Source organism: Spodoptera frugiperda, chromosome 14 (assembly GCF_023101765.2).
Source record: "Spodoptera frugiperda isolate SF20-4 chromosome 14, AGI-APGP_CSIRO_Sfru_2.0, whole genome shotgun sequence".
NCBI classification, from domain to species: domain Eukaryota; kingdom Metazoa; phylum Arthropoda; class Insecta; order Lepidoptera; family Noctuidae; genus Spodoptera; species Spodoptera frugiperda.
The window spans coordinates 2,783,523-2,805,364 of record NC_064225.1 but is presented as its reverse complement, the minus strand read 5'-3'; the positions used below and the strand labels follow the sequence as shown (position 1 = coordinate 2,805,364).

Sequence of the window (21,842 nt, the reverse complement as noted above, 5' to 3'; positions counted from 1 at the left end):
AGAAATAATTTGTTGTTTAAAAAGTTTGACGTTTGTTTGTTTATTTTTATTTTGGTGCTCGTCAGGGTTGCAAGTGACTAACTTAAAATTGACCCGGCCTTTTAATTAATTTTATTATGAAAGGTTTATTGAAATATGTTGAGTTTCACAATTATTACGAAATATATGACATCGTTTATTTGGCCTTTATTACTTATCTACTATTTTTCTTTCTTCATGCTTTTTAATTTATGACAATATTAATTCAAGTTATTAGAATGGTTTAACATTAGAATACAAACTAACAAATAATTTTATTTTATTCAAAGCACATAGCACTAGCATTCAATCGAAACAATAGTACCTAAATAAATCACACATGCCAAAATAGTGACCTACCATTTTAAAAGAACTATGATGTCATACCTTTACGATCAGTAAACGATAAGACGTTTGTTAATTGAAATTTGATGACATACCTATGTTGTTTAAATGACTCGCAGTCATTAAATTCGCCTTATCGTAAACCGGCTGTTTATGGAATACCAGCATTTTTCGTGGGATTTCTGCATGTTACTTTTCTTAGCACTGTAACCTAGACTAGACCTAGAAAGTAACCTGTGTTACAATTTCCTTGATGAATATTAGTCATATTTTTAGATTGCTATTTTAAAGGATTTGCTCGTCCATATGGACTTATAACCGTTTCAGCCTTAGCATATTTACTTGGCCTGGCATATAATACAGCTAGTCATATTATTATATAGCTGACCCGGCAAACGTTGTTTTGCCTTATACATTATTTCGTCTAAAAATTTAAGGGTGAAAAACCCTTATCACTTAGGGGTATGGAAAATAAATAGTATCCGATTCTCAGACCTAATCAAAACGAATTTAGAATTTGGTAAAATCCGGTAAAGCCGTTTCGGAGGAGTACGATAACTAACATTGTGACATGGAAATTTCATATATTAGATTTACAATATAATTTTATTGCAAATTACTACAAATCATAATGTGTGGAAAAGTCATTCCAAGCGAGAGCATGATATTTACTGGTTTTGTATATCTTAATGTGCAATTGTGTGTTAGGTACACACAGACTTCAATAGTCTACACTATGTATGTATGTACATAAAATTTCCACGGTATATACGTTAAATTAATTAATGAAAAGGCTTCAAATATTTCCATTAATTATGCATGTGATTGACAACTGAAAATTATAATGGTAGAAACCACTAATTAAGGGTTTTCCAAAGCTCCTACGGGAACGGAAAAGTCTGAGACTAGAACTTGTTATAAGTGTGTTACTGGGCAGACTAGGCGGAAGGAAAATCGAGAAAGGAATCGTACTTCTTATCTGTGGTTTGTATAGTTAAAACCAATGTATGAATTTGTGAGACAAAATTACATATAATATAATTACGTGTGTATAAATATATTTTGGAGTTTTCAGTCCATTTTAAGTAAAGGACACATTACTAAATGACTTATGACCATATACATATAAAAATCCTGGATCGTTCTAGGTTTTAGACGGAAATCCATATGACTCATTTAATTTAAAAATCAATTGTAATTTTAATAAACATTTTTGATTGAAATATTGATTTCGAGCGATATTTTGATTAATCATCACTATCAGACTGAAAATGCCAACTGCTGAGCTTCCTCTCACACGGAAAAGGTACGACTGTACGAGCATTAAATACCATAAAAAGTCTTACGGCGCATTCCAATAAACTACCGATCGGTAAATTTGCTTACGAGCCGTAGAATTTTGACATAAGCTCCATACAAAATGTGTCAAAATTCTACGGGTCGTAGGCACATCTACCGATCCGTAGTTTATTGGAATGCGCCGTTAAGCTCTAGATCACCACAACGACGAGGTTATTTTAACTACCAATTGTTATACCTAAAAAAATATTTAATTAGGTATAGGTACTAGTTGTTTTAGTAAACAATGTATTATTTCCTCCGTGCCATGAAACATGTATGTTAAACTTTATGGGAAAATTATTAGTATAAAGTACAAATGGTTTTTTAGTGTTTTAAAAGTTAATTAGATATATCTAGTATACCTAAACCATATCAGCCATTATCGAGTCTTATGGTGTACCTATCTAATATAATTTTCAATTTAAGACCTTGTAGTGCACCCGAACTTTATAATATTTTCAAGGCACCAAATACATATAAACCTTATCAAAACATCTTGTAATTAATTAGTAGTCCACAGTAGTGATAGACACAACTAAAATACAAATATGAATACATTGTGAGTCTACAGAATGAATCATGTATGAACTGTAATTGAAATATTCATGATCTTACAGATATAGTACAGATAGACTAAACAATATCATATTCGTATAACTTAAATTTAATAAGACTCATCCCTATTGTTGTACGGAAACTTCTGGAAATAATGGTATGATGGGCATGCTGACGTCACAATTATTATTATCGGAGTGTATTGTCAACCACACACAACCTATTATTAAAACCAATAACAATTAACTGTTTGTTTGTATGTGGCTATTGGAGAGGTCAGAGTCCAGTAATGATTGGAAACAAACTGTCTGTAACAAGAGTATAAAAGAACGATACACCTGACTCATTTTCAGGCTTCGCGTCACAATTTTTACCAATCTCTAGAAGTTGAGCAATTGAGCTTGCGACCACTGGGCTAATAAAACAATTTGCTATTATTGAAAAAAAAATCCTTTATTAAATTGTAACAAACTCCACTATTCCCGCCCACCCATGTCACTATTAACATCACCAGTGGCAGTCCACTACTGGACTTAGGGCCTCCTCTGCCTAAAAGGGTTTTTTTATAGTTTCTGTACTAGGCAAACGGGGTGGAGATCAATGCAGTTCAAAACGTTCGCCCATTTACTTTGCGGTAGCGCAACTTCATAGCATATCTAATTCGCACAGCTACATAGCTTAGTATCAGTGGAAACGGTCACCTAGTTTCATAGCTTAGCTATTATATCCTCGCAGCATAGCTACATACCACATCTCTGATGGAAAAGCACACCTAATTATAAACTTTTTAGGTACTATTGTTGAATGTTAATGTGCATTACTAGAATTCGAAACCAGATCATTCATTAAAAATGCAAACTAATGGTACCAAGTAGTAATTATGTGAGTAATTAAAAAAAACACAAAAATAAAGCTGCGTTTGGTCACGTATCTCATTACGCGTAAAATTCATGTACACACAAATTTTCAACGTCATTATTTGTACTTTAAAGTCGAAAATCGAATGACGAATTGTAATATATTGGTGTAGCTTGATATGCTGGCTTGTATAAATAAAGTACAAATGCTAACGTAATTGTATTATTCACCTATTTATTTTTCTCTATGATGTCAATACTCAATTTCCATTTCGTCTTACAAATCGAACCACTTTATAATGACGTCAAAGGAACGTAAAGATCTAAATTAAACGTTCATAATTTAATAATAGCCTATAAGTGGCCACTGCTGACCAACGCCTTCTTCTCACAGGAAGAAGGTTTCAGCATTAATCACCACGCTTGCTCATTGCGGGTTGGTAATAACGATATATAAATATAACTTCGTGGTAGATATCCCACCCACTCGCACGAAGCGCTACGCTTCAAGCTTCCTTGTGCGAACTGCTAGGGAGTGGAACTCCTTGCCGGAGTCTGTGTTTCCTGATGGGCATAACCTGGGTGTCTTCAAAGCCCGAGTGAATAGGTTGCTTATGGGCAGACGTGCTCCATCGTAGGCTGCATCATCACTTACCATCAGGTGAGATAGCGGCCAACGTCGACCCATTAAATGTAAAAAAAAAAACTATAAGTAGTGTAATACGAATAAAGTAATTCTAAAATTATATTGTCGCTATAGGGATAGTGAGATTTATATTGGAATTAACACACGATATTAAACGTAAAAGGTAATGATAATAATATTTTGTATTATGGGAACGAGTTTTCCGCTAGTTGTATTATTAGTTAAATTGGAATTGTGGTTCAATACAGATATACTACAAAATAAGTTATAATATAAATTCAAAATAGATTTATCAATAAAATGGATATGTTCGCATCCAATGACATTTGTTTTATTCATCATAATTCATGAAAAAGTGATTAATAACTAATAACTGATTAAGATATTCATATCTCTATACTATAAAAATCAAATGCTGTTCGTTAGTATCGCTAAAACTCGCTTGACCGATGTGGCAAATTTTGGTCTAGAATTATTTGTGGAAGTCCCGGGAAGGTTTAAAATGTGAGAAAAAAATGTTTAAGGCGTAACGAAGTTTGCTGGGTCAGCAAGTTACAAATGAAGATTATAAACCTGCAACGTTAATCACAAGCGTAACTGACGAGTGGGGGGTGGGGTTTTTTTGCATAAAGTAAATGTGTAAGTTGTTAAGACCCCATTTGGGTCTTAGATATTTTCGGTTCTTCAAATATATTAATAAAAATATTGTCCCGGTATCAACTACCTAGGTAATGGCGCTAATCCCATCTAGTGAAAAGTGAGTGTTTCATTTTATATCTACCTCTTGCATCGTAATCAACTCTTTCACAGATGAAAGGTGTGATGCAGAGCGTCTAATATTTTTTTTATGACGTCACGCCTTTAATCCCCGAAGCGGTAGGCAGAGGTGCACATTATGGCACTGTACAATGTACACCCACATTTCACAATTTATGTTGTAAGTCCCATGTAATAGGTGGTGAGCCTATTGCTATATACCAGGCACATTTCCAGACTCCGTGCTACTACTGAGAAATTTTCGAAAATAAAAAAAAAGCCCAGTAATACTTCGCCCGACCCGGGAATCGAACCCGAGAACCCTTGCCCGGCAGTCGCACTTGCAACCACTCTGCCAACGAGGCAGTCATATAGAGGCAGCTAATAATAATTAATTGCATAATAACTTCTGACTCTCTGGTATTGCATCAGGTGATGCGACTGCACGTCATCCCTGACGGCGTAAAATAGATTCATCCTTTCCAACAATTACCCGATAAAATGGGAAAACTTAATAAACCGACAACACATGGCGTGGTTGCCTTACGTTTTGTTGTATCACTGCAATTTCTTAGAAAACCAACATGTTTATGTTTACTAACAAAAATAAATGAGAAATATTATTATATTCATTAAAATTAAATAGAAAATCTTAGTCATTACTTATGGAACATCTGAACAAAATACCAAATTAAATTCGTTTAAACGCGGTACAAAGTCTAAAGGTTTGTGTAAACAAAATATGACGTGCAGCGTGCAGCATCGCATCGGGAATTTCAAATTTTCAATATTTCAATTGACGCATTTGCAATAGGTCGAAATTCATTTATTTTCTTCTCTAATAATAATATCTTCTGATTTATTTCGTTGCGGGATCCAAGACAGTCATTCATGTCCCTGTGACGCGCCAGACTTCAGTGTTCCGGTGTTTTCATGGTTGTGTCTACTGTAGATCCTGGCTTACAGGAGTTGCAGCGGTATGGGAGGTTATGGCGGGCGTGTCCCATTAAAAAAAGATCGAATTTTATAATCAATTAGGTATGTACCTAATTACCTATAGTAGGTACCTACCTACGCACAATCTAAGAAGTCAGTCACTTGCCATGTAGTGAGAGGTAAAAAGATCGGTTGCTGTTGCTGTTATAAGAGATTCCTAAGTCATATCAAGTAAAAATAAAATTAGTTGTAATGGATTATACCTAAAATATAATAAGTAAGTATCTCAAGAACTTACGAAATAGTGTGAGACTGCGAAGAATAGGCTGAATCAATGACATCATCTGCACGCTTGACAGGGGCCTTAGTCTGTCTGACACATTTGTAATAGCAGACTACAGGCCCCTGGTTGGTTGGAGATTGCTGTTTAAAAAGTTCAGGTTTACCAAAGAGCCAAGAGCACTGCTGGATGCCGCTCAAAAGTAAGATCGTGCGTGTGTGCGACGCTTTATATTAGCAGGTATCAAGTAGATCGTTGACTTATCTCAATTCCATTAATTTATATATACTTAATGAAACAACAGTAATTACCTAAATATTTAATTTATAAAAATTTAAAAACTTAGGGGATTCACAGCCTCTAAATGAGTAAGTACCAATGTTCACAACTACAGTATCTATCTACCTATTTAAACAGTTCGTAGTAAATAATCTAATTCTTAAAAATATGAGATAGGTACCTACATGACGGTCACGAGAAAAGTACCTTTTACCAAGTGAGTTATTGCGTATGAGTTTAGTAGTAGAATCGGTTTTGTAGTTTCAATGACTGCCTCGTTGGTCGAGTGATCGCAAGTGCGACTGCCGGACAAAGGGTCTCGGGTTCGGTTCCCGGGTCGGGCAAAGAATTACTGGGCTTTTTTGGTTTTTCGAAAATTTGTCAGTAGTAGCACGGAGTCTGGAATTGTGCCCAGTATATGGCAATAGGCTCACCCCCTATTAGGTATATGGGACTTGTAACACTAATGGTAAAAAGTGTGTGTATAAACTTCATTGTATAGCGGTATCTCTGCCTACCCCTTCGGGGATTAAAGGCGTGACGTTGCATAGTTTCCATGAATAAGGAGTTGTAAGTTTTTGTGAAATACCACGATGCGTAAACGATCAAGTCGTGATTACCGCAACGTAAGTACCGTATCCAATCATTGCCTTCAAATGTTCTACCTACTTATTTATAACCGATATAATCGATTGGGTTTTTTCGAAGAAAGTGGTTTTCAGTATCGGGAAAACATTAGCTAGGTATTACCTAGGTTTTTCCTGCGTACCTAACTACACAGACTTTTTTCCTAATTGGGTATTCCTAGATTGTGTACCTGTTTTAGTGTTAGATATTTTAGTACTTACATAGGTTACCTATATGTATTAATTGTATGGGTTTTTTACAGTGATTTGTAGTTTGGCGCGGTGGCTGGGAAATCTATACCTACTTATATGTATTATAGGTAGGTACTAATAGTGGTTTTCATGCCCATGTAACAACTTTTGAATGTGAACCACAAATGGTTGTTATTGCATTTTTGGATTGTATGGCTTAGCTGATGTAGGGAGAAAAATGTGGGGCAAGTTTTATTTATTAGACTTGCTAGTTGTTTGCCTAAGATATAAAATAGACAGAGACAGAGGTGCCATAACATGGTGTTTTGGCCGTCGCACTTCTCAAAATTCAGTCACGATTCTACGTAAAGTTACCTACCGTACAACGACAAAATCATTATAGAGGAGGGTCACACTGATGCCTCTGAATGAAAGGCCTAGAAAATGTAATATCTCAATTAATTTTGTAGCAGCGCGACAATCAATCGCCGCGTCGTGTGTCGCGGAATGCTGCTCATGTACCTATATGAGCCTCTAGCATGTCTTGTAACTATTCATGTGTATGTGAGTAAGACGATAACATAATAATTAATTTTGTATGTTTCACGAAAGTTATAATAAAATGATATCTCAATTTTTACAACTTTCTTTACACTGTTTTTTAAATAATTGTTAAAATTAATAATTTAGAGCGACGTCTCACTTCTTGTCCGGTGCATCGTTTCCTATAGGTAATCAATGAAACCAATTGTATTCAAACAGAAATCATTGACTAATTAGTTGGATTAGTATTTTTTAAACTTTCTATTTTTTTCCTAGTCTTAGTGGTAGTAATATTTTTTATGAGATGCCTCATCACATCCTTGCAACGCAGCGCAACAAACAAATGGGGCTGGGCGGGTCCTTAGACGACAAAGAAAATGGTTCACATGTTATCTAGCATGTTTACCTAGAACGGATAATTCATTAAACTCCATGAATGAACGTCTAACATTACACGTACGACTTTGTTTTATAAACACATAGGTAATTGTTAGTCAAAACCCGGAGCTACGTCTGTGTGTTTGTCGCGGAAATAAATATGAGCTATGTTTGATATAAATTTCCTTTTGCGTCGAAACTGTGTGTGTACCTACATTATGTGTGAAATACATAGAGGTACATGCATGGGATCACGTTTCTACTACTGGACATATGCAGAAGCTACTAATTGCTAATAAAAAAGTGAAAGCATTGTATTTGTATGTATTTCTTTAATAATCCTTAATTGGGCACTTCTGAAACGTCAAAATTGAGTTGCATAAAAAAAAACAATAATCCGAACTGAGTACCTCTTCCTTTTTTTGAAGTCGGTAAAAAACTGAATTAGGTAGTTCAAGTGTCTCAAGTTCGAAATTAAGATAAATCTTAAATATATATATATTTTTTCCCTATTACCTACCGCCACTGTAAGCCTTTGTAAGCCAAAATCGAATTACAATTATTTATTCCATGCTCCATGCTACTACTGAGAAATTTTCGAAAATCCGAAAAGAGCCCAGCAATACTTCGCCCGACCCGGGAGTCACACTTACGACCACTCGTCCAATGAGGCAGGAGATTTTATAATTATGCTACTGTATAAAAAATAAAAGGAAAATTAAAAAACCTTCTTTATTTAGACTTTTTTTATATTTTATCTAAATTCAACATCACTAAGTTCTCCAACCACAGATTTGCCCTCAATATACTGCTTATGTGCTTCCACAAGTACCCTCCCAATAGTCTTGACAAGCCGTACTTTGAATTTCGACACTATTTCGTGGTCATTAAAGTCGAGAGTCTGTAAATCCCTTTCTATGTGGTACTCAAATGTCTTCCAAAGCATTTCTCGTAGTTTCAACAGGCTATCAGCTTGGCTGCAACAAAGAAGTAAGAGTTAATACGGTGTAGTTTGAATGTGAACTTTATTGCTGATTTCTTTAAGGTCTTTTTTACTGTATTGGTCTAGTGTTTGCAAGTACGACTGCTGGGTCAGGGGTCTGGCAAAGTATTACTGTATTTTTTTTTTTTGGTTTAAAAATAAATCTCAGTAGTAGCACGCAGTCTGGAATTGTTTGGCTCACCCTTTATTACATGGGCCTTTATAACACAAATGGTGAAAAGTGGGTGTACATTGTACAGTGGTAGTTCGTGCCGTAATGTGCACCTCTGCCGTAATGGCTACATGAGGAGGTTACCGGAGGCAAAAATTCTGCCCTCACCAATTTCCCCAATCCTCGATCTTACTCGTTACAATTCTGGTTTTGCGGGTATCCATGGGCGGCGCTAATTGCTTACCATCAAATGATACCGTCTACACGTTGGCCGACGTAGGAATCCCATTACCACAGATGGAAACCAGTAGGGCTGATGCCTGATCCGGAGCTGCGGACTACCTAACGGGTTACCGGGGCTCCGGCTCAAAGCAGGAGTAGGTACGGTAGAGTCTGATGACTCTTACTGATTAAAAACCACCCCGTGAAAGGGAGTATCAACTCCTAACACCTAAGTTGGGAGAAACCATTGGACGATTTTTCCCCCCATTAAAAAAGGTATCCTATTAAAATCATGATTTAGCATGTTTTCAAAGAATATCCTAAGGCACAAAACAAAAAAAAAGTAGTAACTAAATAATTTAGAAATCTTTTCCTCAAGCCTGGGTTTGCCCGTTCCATGCTATCGTAATTGGGGATACTTAGGTATTACCCCCATTCTCTCAATAAACAGCTGATAAAGTACGACCATTGTTCATTGTTCAATGGTACGGGAAATTAGATTTTTATATGACGAAATAGAATATATTATTGTTTGTTCCGTGATCCTGGGTAATTTTGATTGAGTAGCAATGTTAGTTTTTTGATAGTGGGGGTTTGGACAGAGTGTCTTTGGGTTTTTGATTGAGTTTCGGTATGGATTAATTATTATGTTACCGGCATACTCACGTCACTGTTTGACGAGGAACTCAACTAGTTGCAAGCCATGCTAGAGGCTCATGCGGCACACAGTTACGTGAGTAAGCCGATAATGTCTCACAAAAGTTATATTAAAACTTCGGTATGGAGTTTGAAATTAGTATTAATGTACTGTTGATGTTTAGAGACGGATACGACGATACCCTTGTTAGTAAAAAAATCATTTTTTAAATATATAAACCGGTAAACTAGTAAACGGGTCATCTGATGGTAGCCAATCGGCGCCGCCAATAGACACCCGACAAGTGCGTTGTCGGCTTTTTGGGGGTTAGGAATTTAAGGGGTTGTTTGGGGAATCGAGGATTGCAAAGATTGGGGAGGGAGGTAATTGGCCTCCAGTAACCTCACTCACACAACGAAACGTACCGAAGCATGGGAATCACTATTTTATCTTACCTAAATAGACGTTGATGACGAAGCCGTCTAAATAAACAAAAGAAGCAAACTATGTAGTTGTACAACGTCAAAACCTAATTCAAAGTATACGAGGAAACGAGACGAGATAAACATGACGTTACAATTTACGTATTGCTAAAGGTCAAAGTCCATTATTATTTGTTTTCAAATAAAATCAACATAAATACATATGACGCTGCACACGTCATACAGGTACCAAGAAACCGGAATCACGGAACTTGTGGCATGATGCGGGCTCTAAAACACGTCCAATAGTAACACATGAAGCTATACAGAACCAGTATAAACTGACCGTCGAATGTGTGTAAAGATCATACAAAGTGTGGGAGAGCCATGCTTCGGCACGAATGGGCCGGCTCGACCGTAGTGATACCACGGCCTCACAGAAAACCGACGTGAAACAACGCTTGCGTTGTGTGAGTGAGGTTACCGAAGGCCCAATTACCCCCCTTCCCAATCTAATTCCCGATTCCACAACAACCCTTAAATTCCTAAATCCCAAAAAGCTGGCAACGCACTTGTAACGCCTCTGGTGTTTCAAGTGTCCATAGGCGGTGGCGATTGCTTACCATCAGGTGATACGTCTGCTTGGTTATCGGCGAGTTTCATAAAAAAAAAAAAACCAAAGCGAGACACGATAAACTGGTTATGTATAGGTCCATGCAGCAAGCTAAACAAACCAGTATAAACTGACCGTCGAATGTGCGAAGAGATCAAACAAAGCGAGACCACAATAAACTGGTTTTGTATAGCCGTATGTACAGCTTTGTTTTATATTTTTTATCAATTATACAAAAATACGTGTAACGTGAATATTTTTATACTGGAGCAAGGTAAATGATGGGGAAATCCAAGGTAAAAACCAAGGATAAAAAGGTTTTAATGCTGCTATCGGTAGTGGGGGAATAATCGACTGAGGGGCCTGTAGCGAATTTTGTTTTTGGTTTTTTATGTTATAAGCCGGTAAACGAGTAGACGGATCACCTGATGGTAAGCAATCGCCGCCGCCCATGGACACCCGAAACACCAGAGGACCAGAGGCGTTACAAGTGCGTTGCCGGCCTTTTGGAGGTGAGGAATTTAAGGGTTGTTGGGGAATCGGGGATTGGGAAAATTGGGCCTCCGGTAACCTCATTCACACAACGAAACAAGCGTTGTTTCACGTCGGTTTTCTGTGAGATCGTGGTATCACTTCGGTCGAGCCGGCCCATTCGTGCCGACGCATGGCTTTCCCACACTTAAAGGGATCTCAATCTTATACAGTGTCCTTAAAAGTATGGATTCAACCGAGGGCGTGATGAAGATTACCGAAACTCAAAGTTTTTTAGTAACAGCTTACGATCTAGATGGTCCGGTCACCATAGCTAAAGTAAGGTTGCAACATCATGGTATGGTATCATAGGCTTATAATGCGTTGCACACTATGTGGGAAACTGCCTGATTTCACCATCTTTTCCAGGGACGAAATGGATGGTGCAATTGAACATTGGGAATTCTCACTTATCAGAAGAAACGTAGTACCTATTATTGGTATTCTGTGAAAGAGAACTTCCCCGGTCAAGCCGGCCTATTCAAGTTACACAATACATACATACATCAACAGCCTATAAGTGGCCATTGCTGACCAAAGGCCTCTTCTTACACAGAAGGGGTGATTAATTCATCACGCTTGCTCAATGCGCGTTGGCGATTGCAAACTTATAATTAGAAATTATAAGCCCAGGTTTCCTCACGATGTTTTCCTTATTTCTATGTCCGTCTTGTAGATTATTTTAAAACATTAGACACGTATTTTTTATTTTCTCACGGAAACAAATATTTTCGAAGATATATTGATTTAAAATGCCGTTTCACGTCACTTCTAGGTACGTTTTATACGTAGAATTGACGTATTTGCTCCCACTACTAAACTTTGATTCGTTTTATCTAAAAACGTTACCTTATATGGCAAAATGAAAATGCGTTCGTATTATTTAATACCTAAACTGATGGACTAAATAGAATTTCAAACTATACCCCGTCATGATTCCTATTTGAATGATAAACAAAATACCATTTTATTATATTTCCTTTAAAATCAATTCGTCGAATCATTTGTTTCGAGGTTATCCGTTTCAATTCGGATAACTCCGGATGTCCCCGCGTTTTCCTCTTACGGTTATACTTATAGATAGATGTTTTTGAACGTGGACCATATATGTACATATAGGTAATACGATTTAGATAATTTTCTGAATGGGGAGTACCCCGGAGCTGCGACTATCTAGCGGGTTTACTGGGGGCTCCGAAAAGCAGGAGTAAGAACAGGTTGGTTTTTAGCCAGTAAGAGTCTGATACTCCCTCTCGCCTCGCTCTAGGCGAGAGATCGAGCTCTAGGAGGGGGTGGGGTCAATCTTTATTAGAATTAAACCTTTAAAAAAGGAGGGGGAGTGACAATCAAATTTATTAAAATTAAATATTAAATATAAGTACATAGGTAATCCGGGATTTTGGCTGTTCTACTAATCGAGTCGTGTGTCGTCACATTTAGTATGTTTACTCAGGTTGGAAAAAAATTTTTTTTGGTGCATTGTGACCGGTGCTTAGTAAATATGTTTTATTTCTTTCTTTCGTCTACTTTTTCGTATCTTTCTAACTTCCCATTTTGATGTTTGCATGGAGCATTTCGTAATTTCGTAAGAGAGAAAGCTGATCAAAAAATTTTTAGTCATTATCAAAAAAAATCGAGCATTTTTTTTTGAGAATCTGTTCCAAACCCTTAATCTTAATAAAATGGAGTGAGGGAAGCCGCGGGCAAAGCGAGTTGTTAATAATAATATGTTGATGTTGTTGTTGATATTTATAGATCAACAGCGGAGGTAGGAAAGCACTACTACCGGTAGTTGAGGAGGTCTACACACTTGATAGCTTAGTACGAGTTTGTATTAGGGCACTCTGTTTTCGGCACTCTGATTGGATGGTTCATCTTAGAAAGCCAATCAGTACCCTTCGTACGAGTTTGCTTCACGTTTAAAGTAATCGAAACGAGAACGCGCTCGGCTCTCGGTTGGTTTATTCGAGCCGGCCAATCAGAGCATCGAACACGGACTTTCGATCTTGTTAAACTAAAAACAAAAGTACCAAGCCCTTTTTACATGGAAATGTATTTATTTTTATACCTATGTGCCTACAGCTATTTTAAACTTTTAATTTACAGGAATAGATAAAACTGTGGTTTAAATGTGAAATGTACCAAACATTTACTTTTCCCCAATTAGGTATGTTTCGTACGAGTGGTAGCAGTGGTATACTGATAGTGAATTCGATGCCATACCTACCTATACAAAAGGATAATCCAATTACAGCCTGATCCAGGAACTTTATCGTGTCATGTAAAACCACTAAGCTTAGGTACTGTCTTTTTTTTGTGGGGAAAAATTATCCAATGAGTTCTCCCGCCTTGGGCAAGACGGGAGGGAGTGTCAGACTGTTTCTGACTAAAAACCACCCCGTTCCTACTCCTGCTTTTCGAGCTGGAGCCCCGGTAAACCCGCTAGGTAGTCCGCAGCTCCAGAGTAGTCCGTAGCTTCGGTTAGGTACCTTCTGGAATTTAGGCTAACAAATAGGTTATTTTTGGTTTAAAAAGGGTGGGAGAGCCATGTTTGTTTCGTTGTGTGAGTGAGATTACCAGAGGCCCAATTCCCCATTTTCACAATCCCCAGCAACTCTTAAATCCCTAACTAATATAAAAAATTTTAAGTATACGTATTTTATAACCAATACCACCTCTCTAAATGTCATTAACAAATGGGCATGTCATAAAAAATATATTGAAAACTACGTTGTGGCGACCACGGACAAGTGGAGCCAGGGTGTAAAAATGAAATAAATATGATATTTGACGCAATAAGTATGATATTTGACACAATAGGTGTGACATTTGACACAATAGGTATGACATTTGACACAATAAAATAACGTCACAACTGTCATAATACAATCTGCAATTTCAAACAAAATTAATGAAAAACATATTTTCGACATTAAAAAGAAAGTACCTATTACCAAAACCCAAACTATTGGTAAAAGCCAGTTGGAAAGTACCATATAACGTAGGTACTTTACCTAAAATGAAAACAGTACCTAATGAGTATTGTTACCTTTTAACCTATTTATTATAGGAAGGTACTAGGTACACATACGAAAACCAGTATAAACTGATCTTCGAATGTGCTTAAGCATCATACAAAGCGAGACCATGTTAAATTGGTTATGTATAGCTCAATCTGTACATGCAAATTCCGGGGAGACCCAATAATACCACATACATACGTAGGTACATAACGTATTTTCACTGTAGGGAAATATTTTATTTATGTAGGCAATGAGTTTAGGGACTTTCGGGTATTAATTTTTGTTGTAGGTAAACAAGGCATTTGGCTGACCAAACGACGCGGCGAAGTTATGGAAAACTTTAAATATATATGTATTTTAAATATATTACTTTAAATATATCTTCGATGAGCCCATCGAAGCCCATCCCGGCTGGTTGAAGCGACCTGTATATTGGGTGACTGGTAATTAGTGAAGGATATTTAATTGTGTATAATGTTATTTAATTGTGATAAAAATAAAACTAATGAGTATACAAAAAGTTTCTTTCGGAAAGTTGTTTGCAATCATGAGTACAATCACGTGTTTAAATAAATATCCTTCAATAATTACCCGTCACCCTATATAGTTTCACTTTTTATGAAGGGGAGGGGGGGGACCATCAAATATCTCCGATCTGGTTGAGGCGAAAGGGAGTGTCAGACTCTTATGGTCCGTCCGTACTAACATACGGTATTACTCGATAGTTGTACTTGAAGTCGAGTAAAAATCAATGGACCGCATAACTCAAAACAGAGGTGCACATTACGGCACGTAATTTCGCTCTATACAATGTACAACAACTTTTCACCATTAAAATATATGTCCCTACATGGGATTATATATAGGGGATGAACCTATTGCCATATACTGGGCACAATCCAAACTCCGTGCTTTTTTTTTAAACGTTGCCCCACATTAGGATTTTCTTCTGTGTCGTGGGTGCATTTACAAACATACGATTTCGTATACACATGACACCCACCCAGACCGGAACAACAATCTGTGCATCACACAAAGAGTTGTTCCGTGCGGGGTCGAACCCGCGATACGTTGCACGGTAACCAGTTGACCAGCCACCGTGCCAACTGTGCAGTCAACGTGCTACTACTGAGATTTTTTTAAAACCCGAAATAAATCCTTTTTTACTTAGTTTTGTTAAATTAGATTATAAAATTCATATTTACCTGTTTGGTACATGAATGTGCAGGTGATGTTTCGGCAAAGTCAGCATTGTGGTGTCGCCATTTTCTTCCTGTCACACATAAGGACATTTTTTTAATTAGGTACCTCTATAAAACGGATATTTCCAAATATTATTATCCTGTCAAATTTTCCAATTATTTTACCCGTGTTTGTGTTTTTTTACAGTTAATGTTCATTGGGTTTTCCTTAAAATTATGGTTAAGAGGTAAAAATCTCAATTTGGGACTCCCTAAAATTATATCAACATCAAAATTTACTAAAAGTCACGGTTTACTTATGTACATTCAGACGCAGCGACGTCGCAACTCAAGTGTCTATGGGCGGCGGCGATTGCTTACCATCAGGTGATCCGTATGCTCGTTTAACAGCATAAAATGTTCAATAAAAAAAAATATACTAAAGTACTCAAATAACACTAAATTTTAAGACGCTCTCAAGAATAGACCTGTGGCTAACATAACTCTTATAAAATGATAACTCTTTATAAAATGACAAAGATAGCACGATATAACGTAAAATTTATTAAGAAACATATTAAGTTTCAGCTCTTTAGATATGTCCATTTCTCCTTATGACGAGGACACATAATTAAAAGCGTTGTTCAGTTATTTTATGGTCCGTACTCACATACGGTATTACTCGATAGTTTTACTCGAAGTCGAGTAAAAATCAACGTGTGGACCGCAAAACTCACAGTTCGATGGCTCGCATCGAGCTAGCTCGATGGAATTAAATGAAAGTAATTTCCTTCGAACCTACTCGAAGCGAGTCGTCGATCTTTCATCGTTTACTATGTTCCATAGACATCCTTTGGCTCAAACTGTTCGGTAAATACTGCACGGCGCGCCTCACTCGATAGATTAATGCTGAATGTGACGAAAGCCCACGCCATGGGTTTTACTCAACAGTTTAGCTCGATCGAGTAATACCGTATGTGAGTACGGACCTTACGAATTAATTGCACTCACCTTTTTAACATCTCCAAGACAGAACAACAAGGGTGTATGTGGTGGGACGAGACACGTTCTATAGACGACGAGTGCCCTCCTCTCCACGGAGTGAGTGCCGCCGAAGTACGCCAGTAGATGCGGGCGGGAGTGGGGCTGTTTGCTCACGTTGTAGTTCACGCTCTCTGTGCCTATGTGGGCTCGGTCGCCTGTGCTGGGGTGGAAGAAACATTTTAATGTTTGTTAATTAATTATTATGTGTGAGTGTCAGAGTGATAGCACTGCCTCACAGAAAACCGACGTGAAACAACGCTTGCGTTGTGTCAATGAGGTTACCGGAGGCCCAATTATCCCCCTTCCCAATCGTACCGATCCCCCATACCCCAACAACCCCTAAATTCCTAACCCCCAAAAGGCCGGCAACGCACTTATAACGCCTCTGGTGTTTCAAGTGTCCATCAGGTAATCCGTCTGGTTGTTTACCAGCTTATTCCATAAAAAAATGTTATCCGTACGCAACTGTTACACGCAACTTTTTGACGTGGAACTCGACCAATTTCACCCCACGCTCATATTGATGAGCAGCATTCCGCCACAATCGCCGTTTTTCGTCAAACAGTTACGTGAGTAAGCCGAAAACATCGTTCTTCCCATGTTTTCTTTCACCGTTTGTCTGTAGTGACTAAATAATCATAGAAAGCACATATAAAGGTAAGCGTCCTCAGGCCCGCATTGTACGCATCGCACGCAACGGATTTTAGTTTGTCTTGTATAGAAACACATACAACTGCGTCCACGTCATACGATGCGTGCGATGCGGGCCTGTGGATGCTTACCTTAACACCGAAAAGTCACAGTGATACTTCATGTTTAATGTTTTGATCCCGCACCCTCATGCTTGAGAAATGGGCGTTTTAAACCTCCGGGCCACTAGGACATGTCATTCACCTCAAGATAATTTTACTTACCTAGTAACAACATCAACAACAGTCTTCAGTTTCCCCTTAGTCTTGACATGCTTCCTCGTGGTAAGCAAAGCATCAGCGCCGGCGATCAGTGAGCCACACAGCAACTCGTCAATGTCGGAGAACCGGTTCAATTCTTCAGCTTCAGTCGTGGGGGCTATTATTGAGGTGTTGAGTATCTGTTCTAGGTGGAGGTAGGCTAGGGCTGGAAGAAAGGGATTATTGTTTTATTCCAGTAATATTTTAATTATTATGTTATTGGCTTACTCACGTAAATGTTTGACGAGGAGCCGATAACATAATAATTAATTTAGTATGTCTCACGAAAGTTACAATAAAGTAATATTTTTTAGTTTTTTTTTGATATTAAACATAGAATTAGTATTAGTACGAGTTTTGTTTTACGTTTCATGTGGTAGAAACGAGACCGCGTTCGGTGATTGGCCGGTTGCAATGAATCAACAAAACACAGCGCAAACTTTAAAAACAAATTTCGTAGTCTTGAGTTGCCATACTAGCGCCGAGCAGGCGGATCACTTGATGAGAAGCGATCAGCGCCACCTATGGACACCCGCAACACCAGAAAGTAATAATTAGTACTTTGTCGGCTTTTAAAAATTAAGTACTATATAACGTCACGCCTTTTATCCCCGAAAGGGTAGGCAAAGGTGCTCATTACGGCACGTAATGCCGCTATACAATGTACACCCCAATTTTCACTATATGTGTTATAAGTCCCACGTAATAGGGAGTGAGTCTATTATCATATACTGGACACAATTCCAGACTCCGTGCTACTACTGAGAAATTTTCGAAAAATCGAAAAAAACCTAGTAATACTTTGCCCGCCCCGGGAACCAAATCGGACGTAAAAATTAAGTACTTACATCTAATATAAGCAAGTCTGTCTCCTCTAAGTCCGTACTTCTCACAGTACTTGTCAGAACCTTCCCTGCCACTCTCCTGCGATATTCTGTCAAACTCCTCTTGTATCCAGTAGAGGGCGCCGTAGTCGGAAGTCTGACTGTAACTACGTTTTATCTCGCGGATTTCTGTAAAAGAAACGGTTATGTTCAGTTTCAGTTAAGTGTTTTTGGATTATTTTAAATCTATTTAATATGGTAAATAAATGGTTGTAGATTTGAAAATTGTAAATAATAGATTATAAGACTCATGTATTTCACCAATGTTTTTAATTAAAACACGCTGTGTTTTAATTCATCAGTGCTCCATTCACTGGATGGAGCAAGACTTCAGTTTCATAATTATTATTAGTACAGTAACTACTTAGTACGAAGACATACCGGTAGATGGTGCTAAACACAACATAATACATCACATGAGCGAATTTTGCACACGATTGAAGGCGATCAAGCATGATTAACTCGCCTGGTCGGACTATCTTAGAGTACTTTACACATAGGTTCCCTTACCTCATTGAACGCCGTAGTGGTCACCGGTGACTGATGTTAGCAGCAGTTAAGTATTTGCCTTCAACAGTTTTCTATTGACAATTTGATTGCCAATAGAAAACTGTTGAAGGTTTACGGCCAATTCCAATAACCTATCTATCTGTACATTTGCCTACTAGAGATAGAATTTTGACACATTTTGTATGGAGCTTATGTCAAAATACTATCTCTATATAAATCTATAGATAGATAGGTTATTGAAATTGGCCATTATTAACTAACTAGCAAACCCGGCGAACTCCGTTTCGCCACCAATGATTTTCTCTGTTTTCCTGCTTTTCTCTTGAATTTTCTTTGCTTATAAACCTCACGGAGCCCGAGACCTTTCCAACGAATGCAAAACCGTAGAAATCGGTTCGTGCGTTCTGGAGTTATATCGTCAGGAAGGAAAACCCGACTTATTTTTATATTATAGATAGATTGATTAACTCACCATCCCTCCTATCAGCAGCGTTCCAGAACAGCTCGGTATGCGTGGAACAATGCGCCGCCATGTACGTGGCTGCTACTACGTTGCCCAGTATTGTAGATTGTAGCACGCTGTGGGCCAGGCGAGGGTGGAGGGATACGGAGGATAGGATACTGCCGAGCCGGGTCAACTGTTCCGAGGGGGTTAGGGCGCCTGTAACAACATTATTTTTTCAGTGAGTAGAGATACATATTTTAAACCCGTGCAAAGCCGGAGCGGGCCGCTATGTTTTTTTATAAACAACGTTCACAGTTTTCTGTAGCGTATTTAGTATATCAGCATTGCACCTGTGCGAAGCCGGGGCGGGTCGCTAGTTATTAATTTAATATTATAAAGCTGAAGAGTTTGTTTGTTTGTTTGAACGCGCTAATCTCCAGAACTACTGGTCCGATTTGAATAATTATTTTTGTGTTGGATAGCGCATTTATCGAGGAAGGCTATAGGCTATAAAACATCACGCTATGACCAATAGGAGCCAAGCAGAGCGGGTGAAACCGCGCGGAAGTAGCTAGTTATAGATATTAATTAATTGATTTAAAACACGTGGGTATATACTTCCCCATCAGAGTTGCGGGTAAAGTCGCCATAATATTATATGGTTTTGCTAACGTGGCCCCGCTTTGGATTAAGGTCGGTAATGGGTTTTTAGTCAGTAAGAGTCTAAGACTCATTTTTGCTTTACCCGAGGCGGGAGAAATCAATTGATAGTTTCTACTCTCTCAAAATCGGCCTTTTAATCTCTGAAGAAATAGGCAGAGATGCACATATATAATGTCACATCAACCTTTTACCAGTTTATGTTATGGGTCCCGTGTGATAGGGGTTCAACTTATCATATATCGGGCATCTACTGAGTTTCTGGAAAAACATTGACTCACACTGATTCTTGCGTCGTGGGTGCGTTAACAAACATACAATTTCACATACACATGACACCCAGATCCGAAACAACAATTTGTGGATCACACAACACACCCGCTACACGTGGCGCGGCAGCCAGTTGCCCAGCCACTGCGCCAACCACGCAGTCATAAAAAGGTAGAAGACTCCAGGAAGACGCACAAATCCAAGAGTGGAACTCATAGTTTATTAACTATTTATTATACAATCGTGGATTTGACTGCCCTATTGGTCCAATGGTCGTAAGTGTGACTGCTGGACAGGGGGTCTCGGGTGTCGGGCAAAGAATTACAGGTTTTTTTTCGGTTTTTAGATAACTCAGTAGTAACAGAGTCTGAAATTGTGCCCAGTATATGGCAATAGGCTCACCTCCTATTACACGGGACTTATAACACAAATGGTGAAAAGTGGGTGTACATTGTATATCAGCATTACATGTTGTAATGTGCACCTCTGCCTTCCCCTTTGGGGATAAAAGGCGTGACGTTCGTGTGTGTGTAATTATTTTCTGACACGCAAATCGTGCCAGAGACCTCCTATTCTCATATTAATATATTCATATATAATAGAAAATCTCACCCAATTCCACGAGATCATTGACAGCGAACCGTATCGACTTGTCGGACGGCGGCTCCGGCAGCTGTGACAGGAAGCTGGCGATCTTCTCGTGCGGAGCGTACGATTTACAATCTAATACTGTTTGGACGAGGGGAATTCTGGAAATAAGATAAATAAACTTAAATAATGGTTCTGAAAAGAAGAAAAATCCCATTAAATAATGATTTTTATAATAGACTAGTAAACCCGGCGAACTCCGTTCCGCCACCAATGTTCTTTGCTAACGGAGCCCGAGACGTTTCCAACGAATGCAAAACCGTTGAAATCGGTTCGTGTTTTCTGGAGTTATAGCGTCAGGAAGGAAACGCGACTTATTTTTATATTATAGATAACTATCGTGAGACATACTAAATCAACTGAAAATCACGGTTTATTAGTTTCCAGTCACAGAGAGACTCTTCATCATGAGCAGCGGACGCGGCGACGTCGCACAGCCTAGGTAAAGAGTACTGTGACTCGAAACTAGTAGAGCTTTTCTCCATTAATTTACATGAGTAAACCGTGTTTTTTTGTTAATTAAATGTGGTTGCTAGGAACGTACTGTAGTTGATTAATTGCAACTACTGAGCAAATGATATCGGTTGCCGAAGTCTGTAAAATAGTATTGATAAAATTCACAAGTATGTTTACTTCAGAATAGAAATCTTTTTTTAAGCAAGGGACCCGGGTCTTACCTCAATATTTCTGGTGTAGTATGCGGTACGAAGTCAGCCTCTTTTTCTTTGGAATACATTCTGTAACAGTGGCCTGAAACAATTCAGGAATGTTTACAAGATTACGGTGACTTTCAACAGCGCGTGTCCGAGTAGGCTGCGCGACGTCGCCGAATGCCGACGTTGATGAAGAGTCCCTCTGTGACTCGAAACTGACAGAGCTTTTCTCCATTGATGATT

The 21,842-nt window shown here is 38.3% G+C and overlaps 1 protein-coding gene across 1 annotated transcript in view; it reads right to left on the bottom strand.

The window, feature by feature from the left end:
• Window positions 1-8,470: 8,470 nt before the first annotated feature.
• Window positions 8,471-21,842, bottom strand: part of LOC118279161 (ATP-dependent RNA helicase DHX30-like) — a 30,475-nt gene continuing 17,103 nt past the window's right edge. Inside the window, exons 15-22 of the mRNA XM_035598703.2 lie at window positions 21,624-21,696; window positions 20,911-21,047; window positions 19,396-19,584; window positions 18,378-18,542; window positions 17,494-17,695; window positions 16,547-16,739; window positions 15,560-15,627; window positions 8,471-8,729 (exon numbers count right to left, since the gene is read on the bottom strand). Of these exons, the coding sequence (XP_035454596.2) occupies window positions 8,507-8,729; window positions 15,560-15,627; window positions 16,547-16,739; window positions 17,494-17,695; window positions 18,378-18,542; window positions 19,396-19,584; window positions 20,911-21,047; window positions 21,624-21,696 (1,250 nt within the window). The 3' untranslated portion in view covers window positions 8,471-8,506. The remainder of the gene's footprint in view (window positions 8,730-15,559; window positions 15,628-16,546; window positions 16,740-17,493; window positions 17,696-18,377; window positions 18,543-19,395; window positions 19,585-20,910; window positions 21,048-21,623; window positions 21,697-21,842) is intronic.